General features: G+C 43.2%; 1 protein-coding gene across 1 annotated transcript; it reads left to right on the forward strand.

Annotated features, from left to right (window-relative positions):
- Positions 1 to 267: 267 nt before the first annotated feature.
- On the forward strand, positions 268 to 10585 carry HSD3B1 (hydroxy-delta-5-steroid dehydrogenase, 3 beta- and steroid delta-isomerase 1). Its single transcript, XM_035569590.2, has 5 exons — positions 268 to 442; positions 1369 to 1396; positions 1782 to 1972; positions 6670 to 6834; positions 9771 to 10585. Exons 2-5 carry the CDS (start codon positions 1383 to 1385, stop codon positions 10583 to 10585), a joined length of 1185 nt encoding a protein of 394 aa, XP_035425483.2. The 5' UTR covers positions 268 to 442; positions 1369 to 1382.
- The last annotated feature ends 6023 nt before the right edge of the window (positions 10586 to 16608 follow it).

The raw sequence follows: 16608 nt of genomic DNA on the forward strand, positions 1-16608 counted from the left end.
GCTCTGTTGCGTTGTGTCTTTTTATAATGCCTCTTTCAGGCATTTTATTTCCTTTCTAAATGTAAAAAGGAAGTACCATTTCTGAGAAGACCATTTCTGCAGCAGTGGGCTTATTTTTCCTTGCAAAATGCACATACTGCACAAAATTAATTTGCACCAGCTTCTGATAAGAACATACAGAGTCAAGGTCCAGTCTGAGAGGAGCCAAGGAAAGAAGCACAAATAACTTTTTTTAAGCTTTGTGGGGGTCAGAGAAGGATTTTCAAGGACAGTGTCATTGAAACAGTTGCCAAAATTTTATCATCTGTGTCAGCCATAAGTTCTCTTCTCCTTGAACAAAGATGGCTTTGCTTTCCTGTGGTTATTTGAAGGTGCAGTTTTGCTCTAAAAAAGTAATGATGGGGGATGATGTTCCTATAGCTTTTCTCCAGGGCTCTCTTTAGTGATTGAACCAAAATCATGACCACAGAATAAAGCAGGGAATTTAGGGAATTTAATGCAAAAATACAATGCAGCATTTTTAGAGATCCACTCCAGCTATGCCTGAAATCAGTGATCCTCTTTCCAGTGATCTCAGTGATTAGTTGTGCTGTTGGGCTTCTTTATAATTTCCCATAGCAGCTTTTAAGGTGGCTATCTGTTCAACATCTTGCTTCAGTCTTACTATCTATGATTGAGAGAGAAAAAAATACAGCTCAAGTCAGGGCATTCTTCTAGGACACAAAGACCTGGGAAGGCAATGTAAATATTATGCGCTTCAAACTTATGCCTAAGCCTTATCCTGGTCCCACACTAGGAAAGAGTTTTGCTAGAACGGGAATGAACCTCTAGTGAGAAATAGCCAGGTGTTCTCCTTGTATTTTGGAAGTGTAAAAAATAATGACACAGTTCACTGTAAAGCCAGCCACAGACTTATTTTGATGAGATACTCTAACACCAGGCATTTCAGTGGTAAATCTTTCTTTCCAGCAGCTTTATTTAACCACTCTATACTTCAGAACATTTCATCACTTCAAAAGCCTCAAGTATCCTGAACAAATACAAAATCCCTTCTCTCACACAGAGTTAGAAATCCCTGCTATAATGGGGGAGCCCAGCATCCAAAAAACTAGAAAAGATTTGCATCACCAACAGCGTAAACAGCTACTCCTGCTATTTACATTTAATGTTAATGTTCTCTCCCTTCATATTAACATTGTGTTATACAAGCAAGCACAGCTACAGAGAATTATGAGAGTGAGGATTTACCCTCCTAGGACTTAGGACCAAATCTAATGAGGCATTCAGACCTCGCTGCATCAAGGACGTTCCTCTGAGAGGGGCGGGGTGGAAGCACCACATTCATTTGTAGCAAGGGAGATGTGAGAGGGAGGGGAAGCAAAATGTCCAAGGTGGTGCAGTGCAGTATATAAATGCAAGAAAATCTCCACAGTCTTCTGAATGCTAGAGGGGTGGAACCAAGAATTGAAGCAGACATCATTGGGGTTTGTTTAGCATTGAAGTTGATATTGAGCATTTTCAGATTTAACTTCTTCAGTTTGTAATAGTTAATAAATAATTTTTTTCTGTGAATGGGAAATTGTGCAAGCTATTTCTGTATAGGAATAGATAGCAGAAGTTAGAAATGCTTTAAAAAATGTTGTTTAACATAGGGGTCAGTTTGCTTTTCAATATTCTGTCTTTCTGGTAACACCTTGGGATCTGTAAAGACTCTGGAAGTTGATGTCCTGTGTTTGTTTTCTCAGGCAGGCAGGAGGAGAAACGGCCAGTTAAACTTCAAGGAAGAGCCATTTTGGCACTGACGAGCAACTCAGAGCAATGTCACTGGCTGGGGTAAGCTGTCTGGTGACTGGAGCAGGAGGATTTCTTGGCCAGAGGATTATCCAGTTACTTCTGGAAGAAGAGGAGGCACTGGCTGAGATTCGGCTGCTGGACAAAGCCTTTAGCAGTGAAGCACTCAGGAGCTTTGGAAGTGAGTACCATCTTGTGAGGATGATGCTTTGTGGGTATGTGTGCTTTTGTCTCAGGTGTATAGCTTGGGCACCCTTACCTCCCACCCTAACCTGTTTTTTTAGGCATAGGCTTTATTTCAAGGAGTTCTTGCTTTATCCCTCCAGCACAGAAATCAGGCGTAAAACTTAATAGCAAGAGTTTTCTTTGCCAGAGCCTGAGGCTTCGCTAGGTCAGAAGAAAGACCAATATACTTGTAGAGCAGCAAACAGCTGCCTTAAGCCTGGCTTCTATTGCATCAAAACCCACATGAATGCAAAAATCTCACCCTTCTCCTGGGGAGAAGGAATATGAAGCCAGTGCTGTAACTGGGGGACAGTGTAACCCAGAGCATGCTGCCCTGGGCTCTGATGTGCAAGTGGCAAAGTTGTGGGTGCCAGTGCTGATCGTTTTCTCCAACCTGTGATTAATTAGATTAACATGGGCCTGCAGGGGCTGAGATTTGTGAGGTTATAGCTTAAAATTTGGTTATTATTGTTATTATTACTGTAGTTGCCTGGAGAGCAGAACTCTTTTGTGGTATGCACAGAAGGGCCAGGACTCATTTGCAGAGGACAAGTCGGGGTTTGTTTTCTTGAATGGACTGGAGACAGCATAAATGAGTGATGCACCCACAGCCAGAAGCAGTATGTGGTGGAGAAAGCAGCTCAGAGTATTGTGCTTTAAATGTCCCATTTCCTGGCATCCTAAGCACTTCTATTTAAATGTCACATGGGTACCTAAATTTGGTCATACTCATGAGTCCCTGCCATACAGACACTTAATTGATGTGCTTTCCTCCATTACATCTTAACCTCAAAACCATTCTTCCTCCATACTGACATTATCTGTGTGGGAATCCGTACAGAATATCTGCATACAATGTGTTAAAGAGCCACAGTCTTTCTATAAAGTGCTTAAGTATCACTGAAGAATAGTAACAGCGCACCATAAACCTGGTGCAAATTGCACAAGCCTTTAGGATGGTTTTATACAACCTTGACTTCCTCCTCATTAAATCTCATTCACTATTTCACTGGATTCATGTAGATTTGCTCGATGCCCTTGAGCCTTGCAGCAGTCCTTTCTGCTCTGATTTCCAGGCAGGACCCACAGCCTGCAACTGCAATAGGCACAAGCTTCTGCAGCACCAGTAGTGTGTGTGGTTTAGCACTGATGCAGCAGGGCAGCACAGAAACATCTGCTCTGTGCCATGAGAACTTTGTGGGGACTGTGGAGCTTCCTGCGGAGCAAAAACAACTGCATGTGTGAGCACAGTCTTGGCTGGGCTGCAGCAGAGGTTTTGTTAATCCTTTTTTTTTTTTTTTTTTGTTAAAAAGAAAGCTCTGTGCCTTCTTTCCTTTTCCTCCCACCTTCCTCTCCTGAACATTGCCCAGATACCGCCCTCTCCTACTCTTGCTTCATTCCTGCTGCCTATCTGAACAGCACGAGAGGAAGGGAAAAATCAAGTATCAGAACATTTTTTATTTTTTCTTTTCCCCCACAGACAGGTAGTAGGAAGAGCAGGCAGGCAGTTCAGATGTGTTTGGACTGCCTTAGGCCCCTACATTTGAACTGGTGGTCCTTCTGTGTGTATCAGCCTCTATAGCTACATCTCTTCAAGTGCCTGTGCTCAGCACTACCTGAAAGTTTCCTGCCATTCCCTTTCAAGCCCTTCTGTAGCACAGCACTTGCTATTCCCAATGCAAACCCTGTGGGGCTGAAGTCTTCTCAGCCATTATTTCTCCCCATTACTATTCTCTCCATTATTTTTACTGCAGGGACTTTGGCTTACTGGCACACATTGTTTGGATTTCTTGAATAGCCAGGAGCAGGGCTGAGTCATTTTCTTTCTCACTGAACTCTTGAGCACATTTTGCTTGCAGTATCTTTGCTGAGTCAGGGTCGTAGCTAATAAGACAGGAGCACGTGCAAGTTGAACATCTCAGTAGCCGAAATTGGGACAGAATAAACATCTCAGCCCCCACAGGCTAAAGACACTAATAAATTGCATTGCCCTTTACAAATGAAAATACAATGCAATTTTTAATTTTATCACATGAATGAAAGATCATTTTTATGAAGCATCCATTTAATCAGGAAAGTGGAGAGCTCTCATGAGTGCCTCTATCCACCATCCACCCTGCAGCCCTTAGGAGCTCCGTAAAAGAGTACGATGTACTTCAAGCTCCTGAAATCCCACAGACATTACTGGTTGCTCGAACTTCAAACAAGACTTAGAATAAAGAAAGACAATTTAGGGCAAATAGTCTGACTGCATTGCTGAGCCAGACACTGTTCACAATAGGACATTGTATTTTCCTGAGTAAGCATCCCATTTCCAAGCAAAAACTACCCCGTAGCAAGCAGGGAGCATTGCTCGCAGCAGCTCGGAAGCCAGAGAAACCATTGGTGAAGTACAAGAAGCTATCTCAGTGGCTATGTACTTTCTCATAACTACAGAAAGCAAAAATGGAGAGCTGGGTTGAATTTATTCTATTCATCCCCCTTCCACCTGATGCATGCATGGGTTTTGATGCCTGGGCAATTGGCTTTGAAGACAGAAATCAAGTTTCTCTCTGCTGTCCATCTCAGACTGAAACCATTACCTGCCAGCCATTCATTTTTTCCCTTCTCTCTACTTCCAAGCTCACCTGTCATTTTCCTCTTCCCAGAGCACACCAAGAGCAGTCTACTGATTCCTCAGAGTTAGCTTATGTTGGTAAGGCAGTGAACAAGGTCCATATTGTATTTTCAAGGGCAACTTCTGCTGACTAAAGTGGAAGGCAGGAACAGCTTTCCTGTCTCATATCACATACACAACTTAAATTGCAAGCCCAAGCAAGGCACAAAGCAGCTGGACAGCAGCTTTCCAATGACCAGTACCAGCTGTCTCTGTGATCAGCTTTATACAACGCAGTTTCTTCTATATTTTTCCTGAAAGCTTTGGTTTTCATGTGTAAAAACCTCAATTTGCCTAGCTTCTGCCTAGGTACAGTTACCACTCTGAAGTGAATGTATGTCAGAATTTACATTGTGAAAAACATATCTTTCAATCAATTCACAGTGGAGATCAGTATAAACCACCTGAAAACACAGCCTTAGGAAATAAATGCATTCTGTAAAATAGGAGCACAAGACAGCACATGGCAGTGGTAGTGCTGGAGGGCAGTAACTCTAGTTTTAGTAGGACTTTTGTAAATGTTGAGCATTTAGATTCCTGTTTCATATTTCAGATCAAGAAACTGTAAAGAGAAAAAAAATCCCTCAAACTTGTTGCATTAGAATAATTGTTAAATTAATGCAGGATGAAATTCTGCCTGGTTCCACAAAGGAGGAGAGAAAACCAGGTAAACAGATTGAAAGATAATTCCTACTCGTTTCTATTTCTTAGCATCTGTATCTGTTAGTGTTTCTCCATTAAAGATATGGGATGAAATCCTGCCTGCTTTGGAGCCAGTGCAAAAACACTAGGATACACAAGATTTCTGTCACGGCTGAGGGTAAAAGCTATACAAATTTTATCAAATTCTCCCCTTATCTAAACGGGCCATTGAATTCCGCTGGAAGAGGGCACAGCATCTGCCTGTGCCTCGGAGCCCCCAGCCAGTAGCTGTGCCTGGGGAGCCCTCTAGCGCACGCACAGCAGAGGCTCAGGAGAGGATACGTGTTGCTGTAGTGACACTGCGTCCTTAAAAGATGTACATCATGCTGAGAAAGTCCTCTCCCACGACACAGCTGCAGGCAGGCCACCAGATTTCCCTGGAGGGCAGCATGTCGCCGGGCTGCAATTTTCTCCATGCCATCATCCTGTGCTGACTCAATTTTGAAACGTAGTTCTGGACTGTTTTAGGATGCTGTGCAGCAAAATTTAGGAGAAGGGTGGCTTCAAGATCGAGAACTGTCACACACATTAGCTTCTGGGGAGCGAGGGAGCTTGACCACGAAGATCAGGGATTAAAGCAAGCCAGGGCTGAGGAGTGAAGCCTTAAGAATTCAGATTTGGACCAGAAGGATATGCATGCTAAAAAAGGTCCCACAGTGTACAAGCTGAAATGGAGTCAGCACCAGAGTTAGTAAAGGCATGGTAAGTTGTGATCTAGGTAGGTAAAAAAGGAGGGGTGCCAGAACTGTAAGTAATGTATTAGAAGAGCTGCAATATGAGCAAAGTCAAGGAGCAGGAATTAAGTGTGAACAGCTCTGTGTGCACATGCTACCATTCATCACCTGAAGATGTGAGCATGCAGTGCCTGGCTGTTTGGTACTTGGATTAACACTTTTATTAATAGCCAATCACCAGAACATACATAGCTAAAACTTCTCCCTCTGTGAAATTTAAAACAGATCTATGTCACACCTGAAGGAAGCTTCAGGCCCTTGACAGAAGTGGGGAAATTTCATTTAAAAAAACAAACAAACAAAAAATATATTAAATATTGGCTGCAAACATATGGTAGGTAAAGCAACATAGACCTGTATAGCACTGTAGTTAGCACTTGGCAATACAGCCACTGGAAAACGCCTTCTGTTTTGCCAGCCTTAAAATATTGCTCCTGTTCCTGGGCAGTCAGCAGCCCCCAGGAACAGCTTCAGCATCTATGCAGCCCTTCACCACTCCTGTCAGAGCTCACCTTACGGTGCCCAGGAGGTCTTTTGCTTTGCTGTCTGCTTCCCTTGCAGAATTCCAGGGCAAGACAGAGGTGAAAATCCTGGAGGGGGACATCCGAGATGTGACGTTCCTGTACCGTGCCTGCCAGGGGGTCTCCCTTGTCATCCACACAGCTTCCGTCATTGACTTCTTGGGCCTTGTAGAGACACAGATGCTCTGGGAAGTCAACGTAACAGGTAAGCAGGCAAAGCACCTTTCTCAGACCTCTTTTTATTAAGTGCTAATCATCATCTGCTCAGGAAAGGGAACACCTGACATGATTTGTTTCTGAGCCAGATTCACTGGGTTGTTCTGCAGTTTGCACAGCTACACATGTGAGTGAAAGCCATGCATATGTGTAGTCCTATGCAGCTCTGGCCACCTCCATGGCCAGTGTGCATCAGTCACGCTCTGCGGGGCACTGCAGGACTGTTCACTTTTGTTAGCACTCACATACACCCATCCCGAGATCTGCACAGTCTTTGCCTTTGGAGGGGATAGTCATAATTCCATGCTCAGTGTACCTTTTTGGAAGCAATTCATCTCTGAAATCCCAATATGCATCTGAAAAAAATCTGTAACACAATTGCCTGAACACATTTTCCAGTTTTTACAAATACTACAGTCTTTGGCTGCAACTACAGCAAACTTTGATTGACAATGCCCCAGATCCTGTCTCTCTGCTTCCTATTCTTTTGCTCCCTCTTCTTTTCCTTTGCCTTCATTTGCTGTTACGTCTGTGTGTGCATGAATGCAGTTCTGAGAAGCAGGTACTTTCCCACTTAGAGCTCATTATTAAGATTTCCCTGGAAAACTCAAGGCTGTGGGAGGGAGGGTTTTTAGTGACTTCAGTGATGGGATCTCCCTTTCTACTAAGGGCTTCCTGTTCCTTGTAAAGAGAGGTCAGATTAAGGGGGAAGGCTTGGGCTCAGGAATGGCCTGTGTGGTATCAGCTGTCAGGAAATTTCAATATATTTCCTAAAAGAACAAGTGCATCCCCCTTCCTGTGATCCCTCTCTATGCCTTTCAGTAAACAGGTTCTGCTTACCCTCCCTGCATGCTGACCTCCCAGGCCGTGTTGCTCCAGCTCCTGGGTGAGGATTTGGGGAAGATGTTCTTATTTTCACTGACAGTTTTCCTGGTCCTTTGTTCTTCTCTACCACAGACAAAGGCCTTCTTCACAGAAAAATATGGAACATATTTCTACAAGCAACACTTTTACAATTATTGACTGCACTCCAGTGCTCAGAGGAAGAGAGTGTTCTTTGTAGATGAGTTGTCTCTTACACAGATCTTAAAAACAATGAGATGTCATTTTTGTCATTTCAGCCTGGCCTATCACCTGTGTATTTAGCTTCCAGAATGTTTCATTTCCAGTCACTCAAAGCCACAGATTGAAAGTGGCCACAAATTAGAGCCCAGCAGGCAGTTTTTCAGGTCCCTGCCAGGAGGGAAGAGCAAAAAGCCAAGTTCCTGTAAACATGTCCGTTGTTTGGTATGAAAAATAAATACACAGGGGTTCAGAGAGGGGATTTATAAAGCTTTCTCTTTATGACCATCCTCCTGCTACAATCTGTTTTTCACAGCAGAATATGTTGCCTATACCCCTTAAAAAATACAAAATAAAAATTAAATGTCCCAAAAGCAGAAAGGAGCTGGATCAGAGCTAGAGGGTTTATTTGTTTGCACTGTTATTCCTTTCAGCACGTTTAGACTTAGGCACAAAATATTCAGATCCCCCCGACAGAGTGTGTCTGTGGATAAAATAATTTGGGCAGTGAGGGTTAGCTGAAAACAAGTGGTAAAATGAAAGCACACACCAGGACTGCTCGCAGATCAAACAGCCACTAAGGTCAGTTGCTAAATATCAAAGTCCTCTTCCCTTTTCTCCTCCACTTCTACTCTGATGCTCTTTCAGCTTTCCAGCCAGCCAAGACACTGCTATGTACTTCACAGGCATGCAGCATGAAAGTTTTGTTTCTCCTAGCAAACAAAACTTTTATAATAAAAATGTGTCAAGGAACCAGATGTGCGTGTTCACAAACCAGAACATAAGCAAACAAATTCCAGTTAATTCCCACTCCTTTTTTTTGTAGTTAAAAAATCCACCTAGCTTCTAATTCAGGCCTATAAACATAGGACACCTAAAGAAGGAAAGTTTCTAGCTCTTTTCAGCTTCCCCAGATGAGAGTGGTCTGGATGGGAGCAGACCCAACCTCCCCCATGGGAGCTGACAAAACCCAAGAACACACAGGGGATGGGTCTGGTAACTAAGAGATTGCACTTCTTTTGGCAACCCCATTCTCCAAGTGGGAACCTCCATACTTCAAGCCTTTTGAATGGGCTCTCACGAAGATGATGCGACAAAGCAAGCGTATGTGGATGTGGCGTCTCCAAATTCAAACCTCAGATGGGAGTGTGAGAACCTCAATGAATTGTAAGTTAAATTTGCCATGATGCAGGGGTTTTCTCTGGCTCACATTTCACACAATGCCTCAGGGGTACAGTATCTTTTTAGGAAGATAAGGGAATTATATTAAATTTTTAGGAGGAAGGGAATTAAATAATAATTAAATATAATCCAAACAAAAGTACCCTCTATGAATCACTTCTTCAGATCTATATTCAGGCTTGGTTCTTGTAATGCTGACTCTGAAACCAGAAGGACTTTGTGCAAGTAGAACTTACAGATCTGGTCCATGGAAGATTTACTTTATTACCTGCTAGGTGAAAGATGCTCAAGTTCCCATTACCGTAAGAACCTTTTCATTTTTACCATACAACCTTCATTTCATGAGTTAATACTTAACCATGTGCTGTTAAAAATATAGCACATTTTATTAGGGTGAAATTGATCCCAAATGGATATCGACTACCAAGATAATTTTATGTTTGTTTTGTTAAAACTTGCTATCTCTTTTGATTTTATCCAGCTCCTCTGTACTTTATTACTTTCCCATATTTTTCAAACAGCATCAATGGCATGAATAGCTAATTAAGCTATTACTATATTTACTATATCTAATATAAATTACTAATTAATTTTTTTTTCATGCTTGAGGAGTTCCAGGCTGGAGCCCTTTTCAGCCAACCCAGCTACACGCAACCTAACTTGCACATTTCTCTTTTGAAGGTACTCAGATGCTGCTGGAGGCGTGTACCCGTTGTAATGTCCAGCACTTCATATACACCAGTACCGTAGAAGTGACAGGCCCAAACTGCAAAGGTGACCCAGTATTCAATGGTGATGAAGATACAGTTTATGAGTGTATGTCAAAATCCATTTATGCCCAGAGTAAGAGACTGGCAGAGGACTTTGTGCTGAAAGCAGACGGCCAGGTGTTGAAGGATGGTGGTGTGCTGCTGACTTGTGCCCTGAGATCCATGTACATTTTTGGAGAAGGATGCCCATTTCTTCAAGGTCATCTGGATAAGTGTCTGTTGAACAAAAATGTCTACCTACGCTTCTCCAGGAAGGAGGCTTTAGTGAACCCTGTGTATGTGGGGAACATTGCCTGGGCACATGTGCAGGCAGCCAAAGCTTTGCAGGTCCCACAGAAAGCCAGACATATCAGGGGGCAATTCTACTACATCTCAGATGACACTCCTCATATGAGCTATGCAGACCTAAATTACGAGCTTACCAAGGACCTGGGGTTTGGAATTGAGCCCCGGCTCCCCATGCCTCTGTCAGTGTTGTATTACTTCTCGCTGCTGCTGGAGATCATGAGCTTCTTGCTCAGGCCCTTTGTCAGGTACGTCCCCTCCACCAACCGTCACCTGGTCACCCTCCTGAACACCCCATTCACTTTCTCCTATAGGAAGGCACAAAAGGATTTTGGCTACATGCCCCGTTACACATGGGAAGAGGCCAAGCGTTGCACTGGTCAGTGGATTGCCTCCGTGGTCCCACAGAGGAGGGAGCACTTGAAAATCAAGGCTGCCTAAATCTTAAGAGGAGATGAGACCTGGCTAAACAAGTAGGGCCATGAGCTAAAGAAGAGCTGGGTAAACAGCAGCAGCAGCAAACTACAAAAAGAAAAAAAAAAGGAAAAAAAAAAGAAAAGAAAGAAAAGTGTAATAGCACACTCATCCCCAAAAACAGGATAAATACATGTGAAAAGTTCATTTGTTTGTTCAGGACAGGCTGATCAGGTTATTGTATGGTCCCCATCCACCTAGTCAGCACGAAGCTGTTATTTTACTGACTCCACACAGGCAACGGTTTGAACACATCAGCCCTTCTTTTTACTCCACACCACCTTTAAGGCCTTTAAGGCAATAAGGGCACAATTCATCCTAGAACTATGACTAAGCTTTACAAATAAATAAAACTATGCTATACTCTACTCACTCAGCTCTTGCCAGTATTACGCAGCAGGTACAAGCCACTTGATTGCAGAAGCTGTTACAAATCTTGGTCACTTTTTCAGGACTGTTGTATAATTTTCTGTGCTGTTCACTTGACAGTCCAACCTGTGAGGAAAGTCAGGCACAGTAGGCACTGTGAGGGCAAAAGCACAATGGTAAGTGCCACAGTATTTAGTAAGGACAGATGTGTGGAGAGAGAGGAGCCAAGTTAAGACTGTTCCTCATCCATTCTCATTTTCCTAGTTATGATTTTTTTTTTTTAATTTGGTGGGAGCCCATGAGAACAATAGCTGTGACAAGACGGAAAGGAGAAAAATATTGCAGGACGGCCTTGGTCACTGAAGGGACTCCCCTGCAGATTCAAGACATTCATGAACACTGAAATAAAACAAGCAGTGCTGAAAAATAATATGCTATTTTCAGATTTCAGATGGGAGCAAAGGCTAGCATGAGCTGGTAAATGCATATGTGCTGTCCCTGTGCTTTTCTGATGTCCCTATGAGTTTCTGCAGAATTTACAACTTGATTTTAAGGCCAAAAATGTAGAGCTTGTCCGAATGAATACTTTGAATAAATTGGTGTGATCCAGCATTTTCTTCCTAAATCTAAAATTCACTTGCTGAAAACAACTCTAAAAGATGGGGTGTTCTGTTCAGAATTGTGTGAACAGAAAAATTTTACCATACTCTCATTTCCAGATATGCTGGCAGCTTATATTCTGTGTTGAGTTTAATTATTCAGTGTCATAGACACTGATGGTACCAGTGCAAATCTCACCATTTTCCTTAGTAACATCCTAGTTTAAGTATGTGATATCCAAAGTGGTAGAATACCAGCAACCAGAACTTCCAGTTATATTCTGGGGCAGAGGAATAAATCTTTTGAGCTTCCATTGAAGGTTTTGTACTCTGCAAACTAGTACTGTGGATGTCATTTGAATGAATGCCATCGCTTGTCTCAACATCTCCATCAGAACTCCTCCATTATTAATAAGCACACAAATCTGTCCCACACTGAAAAAGACTCGTCCCTTGCTAGACTGTATGCTGGTAACTCCTCTATAGGTTGACAAAGAGTGAGGAGGTTTGTAGATACCACAAATAATAAGGGACTTGCAAATGAAATTTGGAGTTGTAAATTGATCAGGAAAATTGATGTGTGTACATTTAAAAATAGATAAAAGGCATTATTTAACATATTTTATTTTTCTCAGGGCAGATGAGCAACACATCTGTGTGAGGGGGACTGTATTAGCCCTATGATGTGATCCATATGCTTCAACGTCAAGTAAAAAAAATAAAAAATAAAAAATCATACTCAAGCAAATTCTCCAGTGAGGCCATGATTTGGTCCAATTCATCTTATGGGACCAATTTACTAAGGTCCTGTCTCATCCCTTTGCCCAGTAGCAAAGCCAACAGAACAGACCCAAGCATTCATGTCTCAGCTGTTCTAGCCTGCAGTTTTCAGCATAAACTGCAGACCCACACAAAAGATCCACCTGAGCACACACACTGTTCCTATCTTTGTTCCACCAAAGGAGTGAGGCAGAAACCTGTGACTGAAGCACCTTTCACTATCAAAGCAGTTCACTCATGTGAACTTAAGTAGGAGCAAGCAAAAGTCTCCCATTTTTTTTTTCTGCTAGCTGTACAGCATTTTGAACCAAGCTGTTGACAGTGACCAAAAGAACAGCAGCTTGGTGACATGGAAATACCTGAGGCACAAATTTTGTGTGCATCACAGACAAATGCAGAGCAATGTTTTTAGTCATCCTTGTCTGGACATAATTTGGCCAATCTGGTTTTAAAAAAAATATTTTGTAAGCTAGCTGATTGTCCTATTCAACCAATAAAACATGGTTTGAGATGGTCTTTAGTTCACAGGCAGTTGAGGGAAGGATCTGCCCCTGCTGCTTAGCTCTATTGTCTGCCTTTCCACAGTTTTGCTTAAGCCCAGGCCTTCAAAATTGACTAAAATGAGATCAAATCAATCCTGAATCAGACATTCACTCATTACCAACAACAGCAGCCAACCACCCCTCAGCCAGATGCTAACAAGTGCACAAGGCACACAGGTGTGAGAAACAGTGTGCTTCTGCCTTGCTTGTGCCAGCTTCAGACATGTAAATCTCGGTGTCTAAATATGGAGCAGTTTTAAGCCATTTAATTTTACTCATGTTCCCTAAAATTTCTTCCTAAAAGACTAATAAAAACAAGTCTGTTCTCTGCCTGCCAGGACTCTGAGCTGTAGAATAGCTCTTGGTAAGAATAATTTGCCCATCAAGGTCAGTAAGTACTCCAGGTGCGACCTGCAAACAGGGAACATCTCACCTACCAGTGATTCCAATAATCATACCCTTATGCTAACAAATACACCTCCAGACCTCTCCATTCATGCTCTGTTCATCTCCAGATTGAGCTCCATCTCCTGTTGAGCTCTGTTCCTCTCCCATCCAGTTCCTTTGCCTTCCACTACCCTTTGTCACAGAATCACAGAATCACAAAAGGGTTAGAAGGGACCTCCGGAGGCCATCTGGTCCACGTCCCTTGCTTGAGCAGGGACATTGAGCTGGTTGCCCAGGACCATGTCCAGGCAGCTTTTGAAGGTCTTCAAAGTGGGAGAGTCCACAACTCTGGGCAACCTGTGCCAGTGCACTGTCACCTGCACAGTAAGGAGGGGTTTCCTGATGTTTAGACACAATCTCTCGTGTTCCAATTTGTGCCCATTGCCTCTTGTCATGGCACTGGGAACCACTGAAAGAGCCTGGCTCCATCTTCTGTGCACTTCCCTTCACGTATTTATGGACATTGATGAGATCCCCCCCAAGCCTCCTCTTCCCTGTTCCCCCTCTGTGCATGTTCCATTGCCCTGCCAGTACTTGTGCTTGTACATTTATCCCTTGTGCCCTCCTCTGTTCTCACTATGTTCCCCTCTGGACCATCGGTGCATTTTTCCACTCCTCTCCCATCCAACCGACCTCTGTTCCCTGCCACACCCCTCAGTTCATGCACCTTTCACCATTTTACAGGTGTGGGAAGATGAGTGTTAGACCTTGCAGCCATTCCAGGCAGCCCAGTGTCTTGCATTCCAAAAACCTGCTCAGGGATGGAGAGAAACCAGGACTCTAGAAAGTATGTTTTGCTTTAACCACAAAGCCCAGCTGCCTTCCCAGGGCACCCACGTATCCAACTCTCCCCACTCTCTGAGTCTCTTTGTTCCCCTGATCCCACACAACTAGAACTCAAACCTCCAGGGTCCCCTACCTCTGCTCTAACCCCTATACCCTGCTGCCCTCCCCAGGCTTCAGAAACACAGGTGTCCAGGATCTGCCCACTCTTTGAGCAGAGGAGAGGAGGGACGCTGAATCCAAGGCTGGGGTTGTCTCACTGTGATCCATCCCACACAGCTTTGTTACCCTGGGCTCTGGGACCAGTTTGGTGAATGTGCTTTCAGCCTCACCATTCATATTCTTTTATTCTTCAGTCTCCTGCATTGTTGGCTTTTTTTTTTTTTTTTTCTCACTTCATTCCTTTACATTCCACTCCGTCCGTACTCTGTTTCCCTCTATTTCTATTTCCATTCCCCTCTAGGCCACTCCATTTGCCATCTGTTGCCCTCCATTCACCACAATTCACTCCCCTAAAGTTGCCTCTTTTCACTCTGTTCCTAGGTAGAAGACTCTGAGCAGGGCATAGGCCTCTGGCAGGCTCCCAAGTATGTAAAATTCACAGCACTCTGAGTACTATTAGTAAAGCTCCAGAGCAGCTCCACACATTTACATATATATAGTTATCTCATTTGCCTCCAGGGTTTGAGTAAGGCTCTCAGAATGGGCAAGATAAAATACTGCTGAAGGAGGTTATCAAATGCTGCTTAGAAAAGCAAAAGGAAGGTGTTTAACAAATGGCAACACCCATTATTTTTCCAGGCTAGTGAAATTTCATTCTAATGTTCAGCAAGAGTGATGATGGGCACAGTCATGGTTGCTCTGTTACTGAAGAGGGAATATCAAGGACAATCCAGGCACACAGAAATATAACAGGAAAGGAGAGGGGAGACGAACAGAAGCAAACCTTCTATTTAATAGGAAAAGGCACTTAACACATCAAAGAGCTGGTACAAGAACACCTACCAGAAAACTGGAACATCTTAGCCCAGGTTTAACAAAGCTCCTAAAATAACTGAAGCTGCTGCCACAGAGAAAAAAGGACAACTTTTCTTCCACAGTTCACTTAAAGACTCATTTCCTGAACGCAGGCTCCAGTTGTCAGTACCTGCTTTGTTGTTTTTGTCTTCTCAGTAGGACAGTGGGATTTTTTTCTTTTTGTCTTTCTAACAGCTGCACTGCCAACAGTCAGATTATTTATGCATTCATTTCCACTTTTGCTGAACTTCCTATTTCTTGCTACTACACCCCTTCCTTAAATCCCTTCCTGCTGTCAGGAAGCTTATTCCACCATCTGTCCCTTCCCTGTCACCTCTCTCCCACCTCATCAACAAAATACTTGCATTATGACAGACACCCATTCCTTCCTTTCTTTCAATCACACCAAAGTATTTATATTTGATTTTTTTTTTTAATTCAGGACACCAATGCTCATAGTCCCAAGGTAAAAATGTATCATGCTCACTGTTTCAGGTGAAGCTTAAATTACTGCTTGAGATGAGTCTTGTATTGGAAGCACTTCTCACACTCAGCATACATAAAGGGTTTTTCTCGCTAGACCTTCTGGTGCATGTTGGCAAGAGAGCTCTGATTGAAGCACTTCTCACATTCAGAACATAGATAAGGCATCTCACTCTTGTGGATTCTCTGATGTTTAATTAAATCTGAGCACCTCCTGAAACCTTTGTTACTTTCAGGACGTTGGTGATGTTTCTCTGTCTGGGATACCTTACGCTGCTTCCAATTTGACCTCCAACTGAAGATTTCCTTACAGCCACTGTTGCCATAGGAATCGCTGCCTATAGCATCTTATGTGTGGAGAAGGATGCCATGGAAACTCTCTTCGACCCTTTCTAGATGGATGCCCTTACCCTGTCTCTTCCCAAGTGTCCTGGTTTCAGGTAGGACAGAGTTAATTTTCCTCCTAGTAGCTGGCAGGGTGCTATGTTTTGGATTAGAATGAGAAGAGCGCCAATAACATGCTGATGTTTTAATTGTTCACTCTCCCTTCCTCCTTCACCACCCTCTTATCCCCCGAGCTAGTTACGGTAGCTCTCCAAGATGTTGAATATCCTTGGGATACTCAGACCAGCATGTTCTTGTTGTTATGTCTCCTGAATGCGCTTCAGGTTTTGTTTAAGGTTAAACAACTACTTAGGAATCTCATCTGGAGATCTGTCTTGAGGCGGGATAGTTGCGAGTGGCAGGGAGTGTGGGAGGATATGGGCAGGTTTCTAGAGCAGTGGGCACCTCCAGTGTTTTGGACATTCACCCCTGAACAACTGCAAAATCCTAAAAAACTGGTAGAATGCTTGAAAAAAAGGTGTCATGACTCTGGCAGTTCCAAAGTGACACAAATCACTGTGGCGTGCTGGGGTCTGGCTTGTGCCTATCGAGCTGCAATTGATGCTACTATCAACCTAGTGACAGA

Source organism: Cygnus atratus, chromosome 1 (assembly GCF_013377495.2).
Source record: "Cygnus atratus isolate AKBS03 ecotype Queensland, Australia chromosome 1, CAtr_DNAZoo_HiC_assembly, whole genome shotgun sequence".
NCBI classification, from domain to species: Eukaryota; Metazoa; Chordata; class Aves; order Anseriformes; family Anatidae; genus Cygnus; species Cygnus atratus.

Bases quoted from the DNA above. Each gene is read 5' to 3' on its own strand.
- HSD3B1 (XM_035569590.2), top strand. The intron at 1,973-6,669 runs GTGAGTACCATC...CTTCCCTTGCAG, and splicing joins AGCACTCAGGAGCTTTGGAA to AATTCCAGGGCAAGACAGAG. The intron at 6,835-9,770 runs GTAAGCAGGCAA...TCTCTTTTGAAG, and splicing joins CTGGGAAGTCAACGTAACAG to GTACTCAGATGCTGCTGGAG.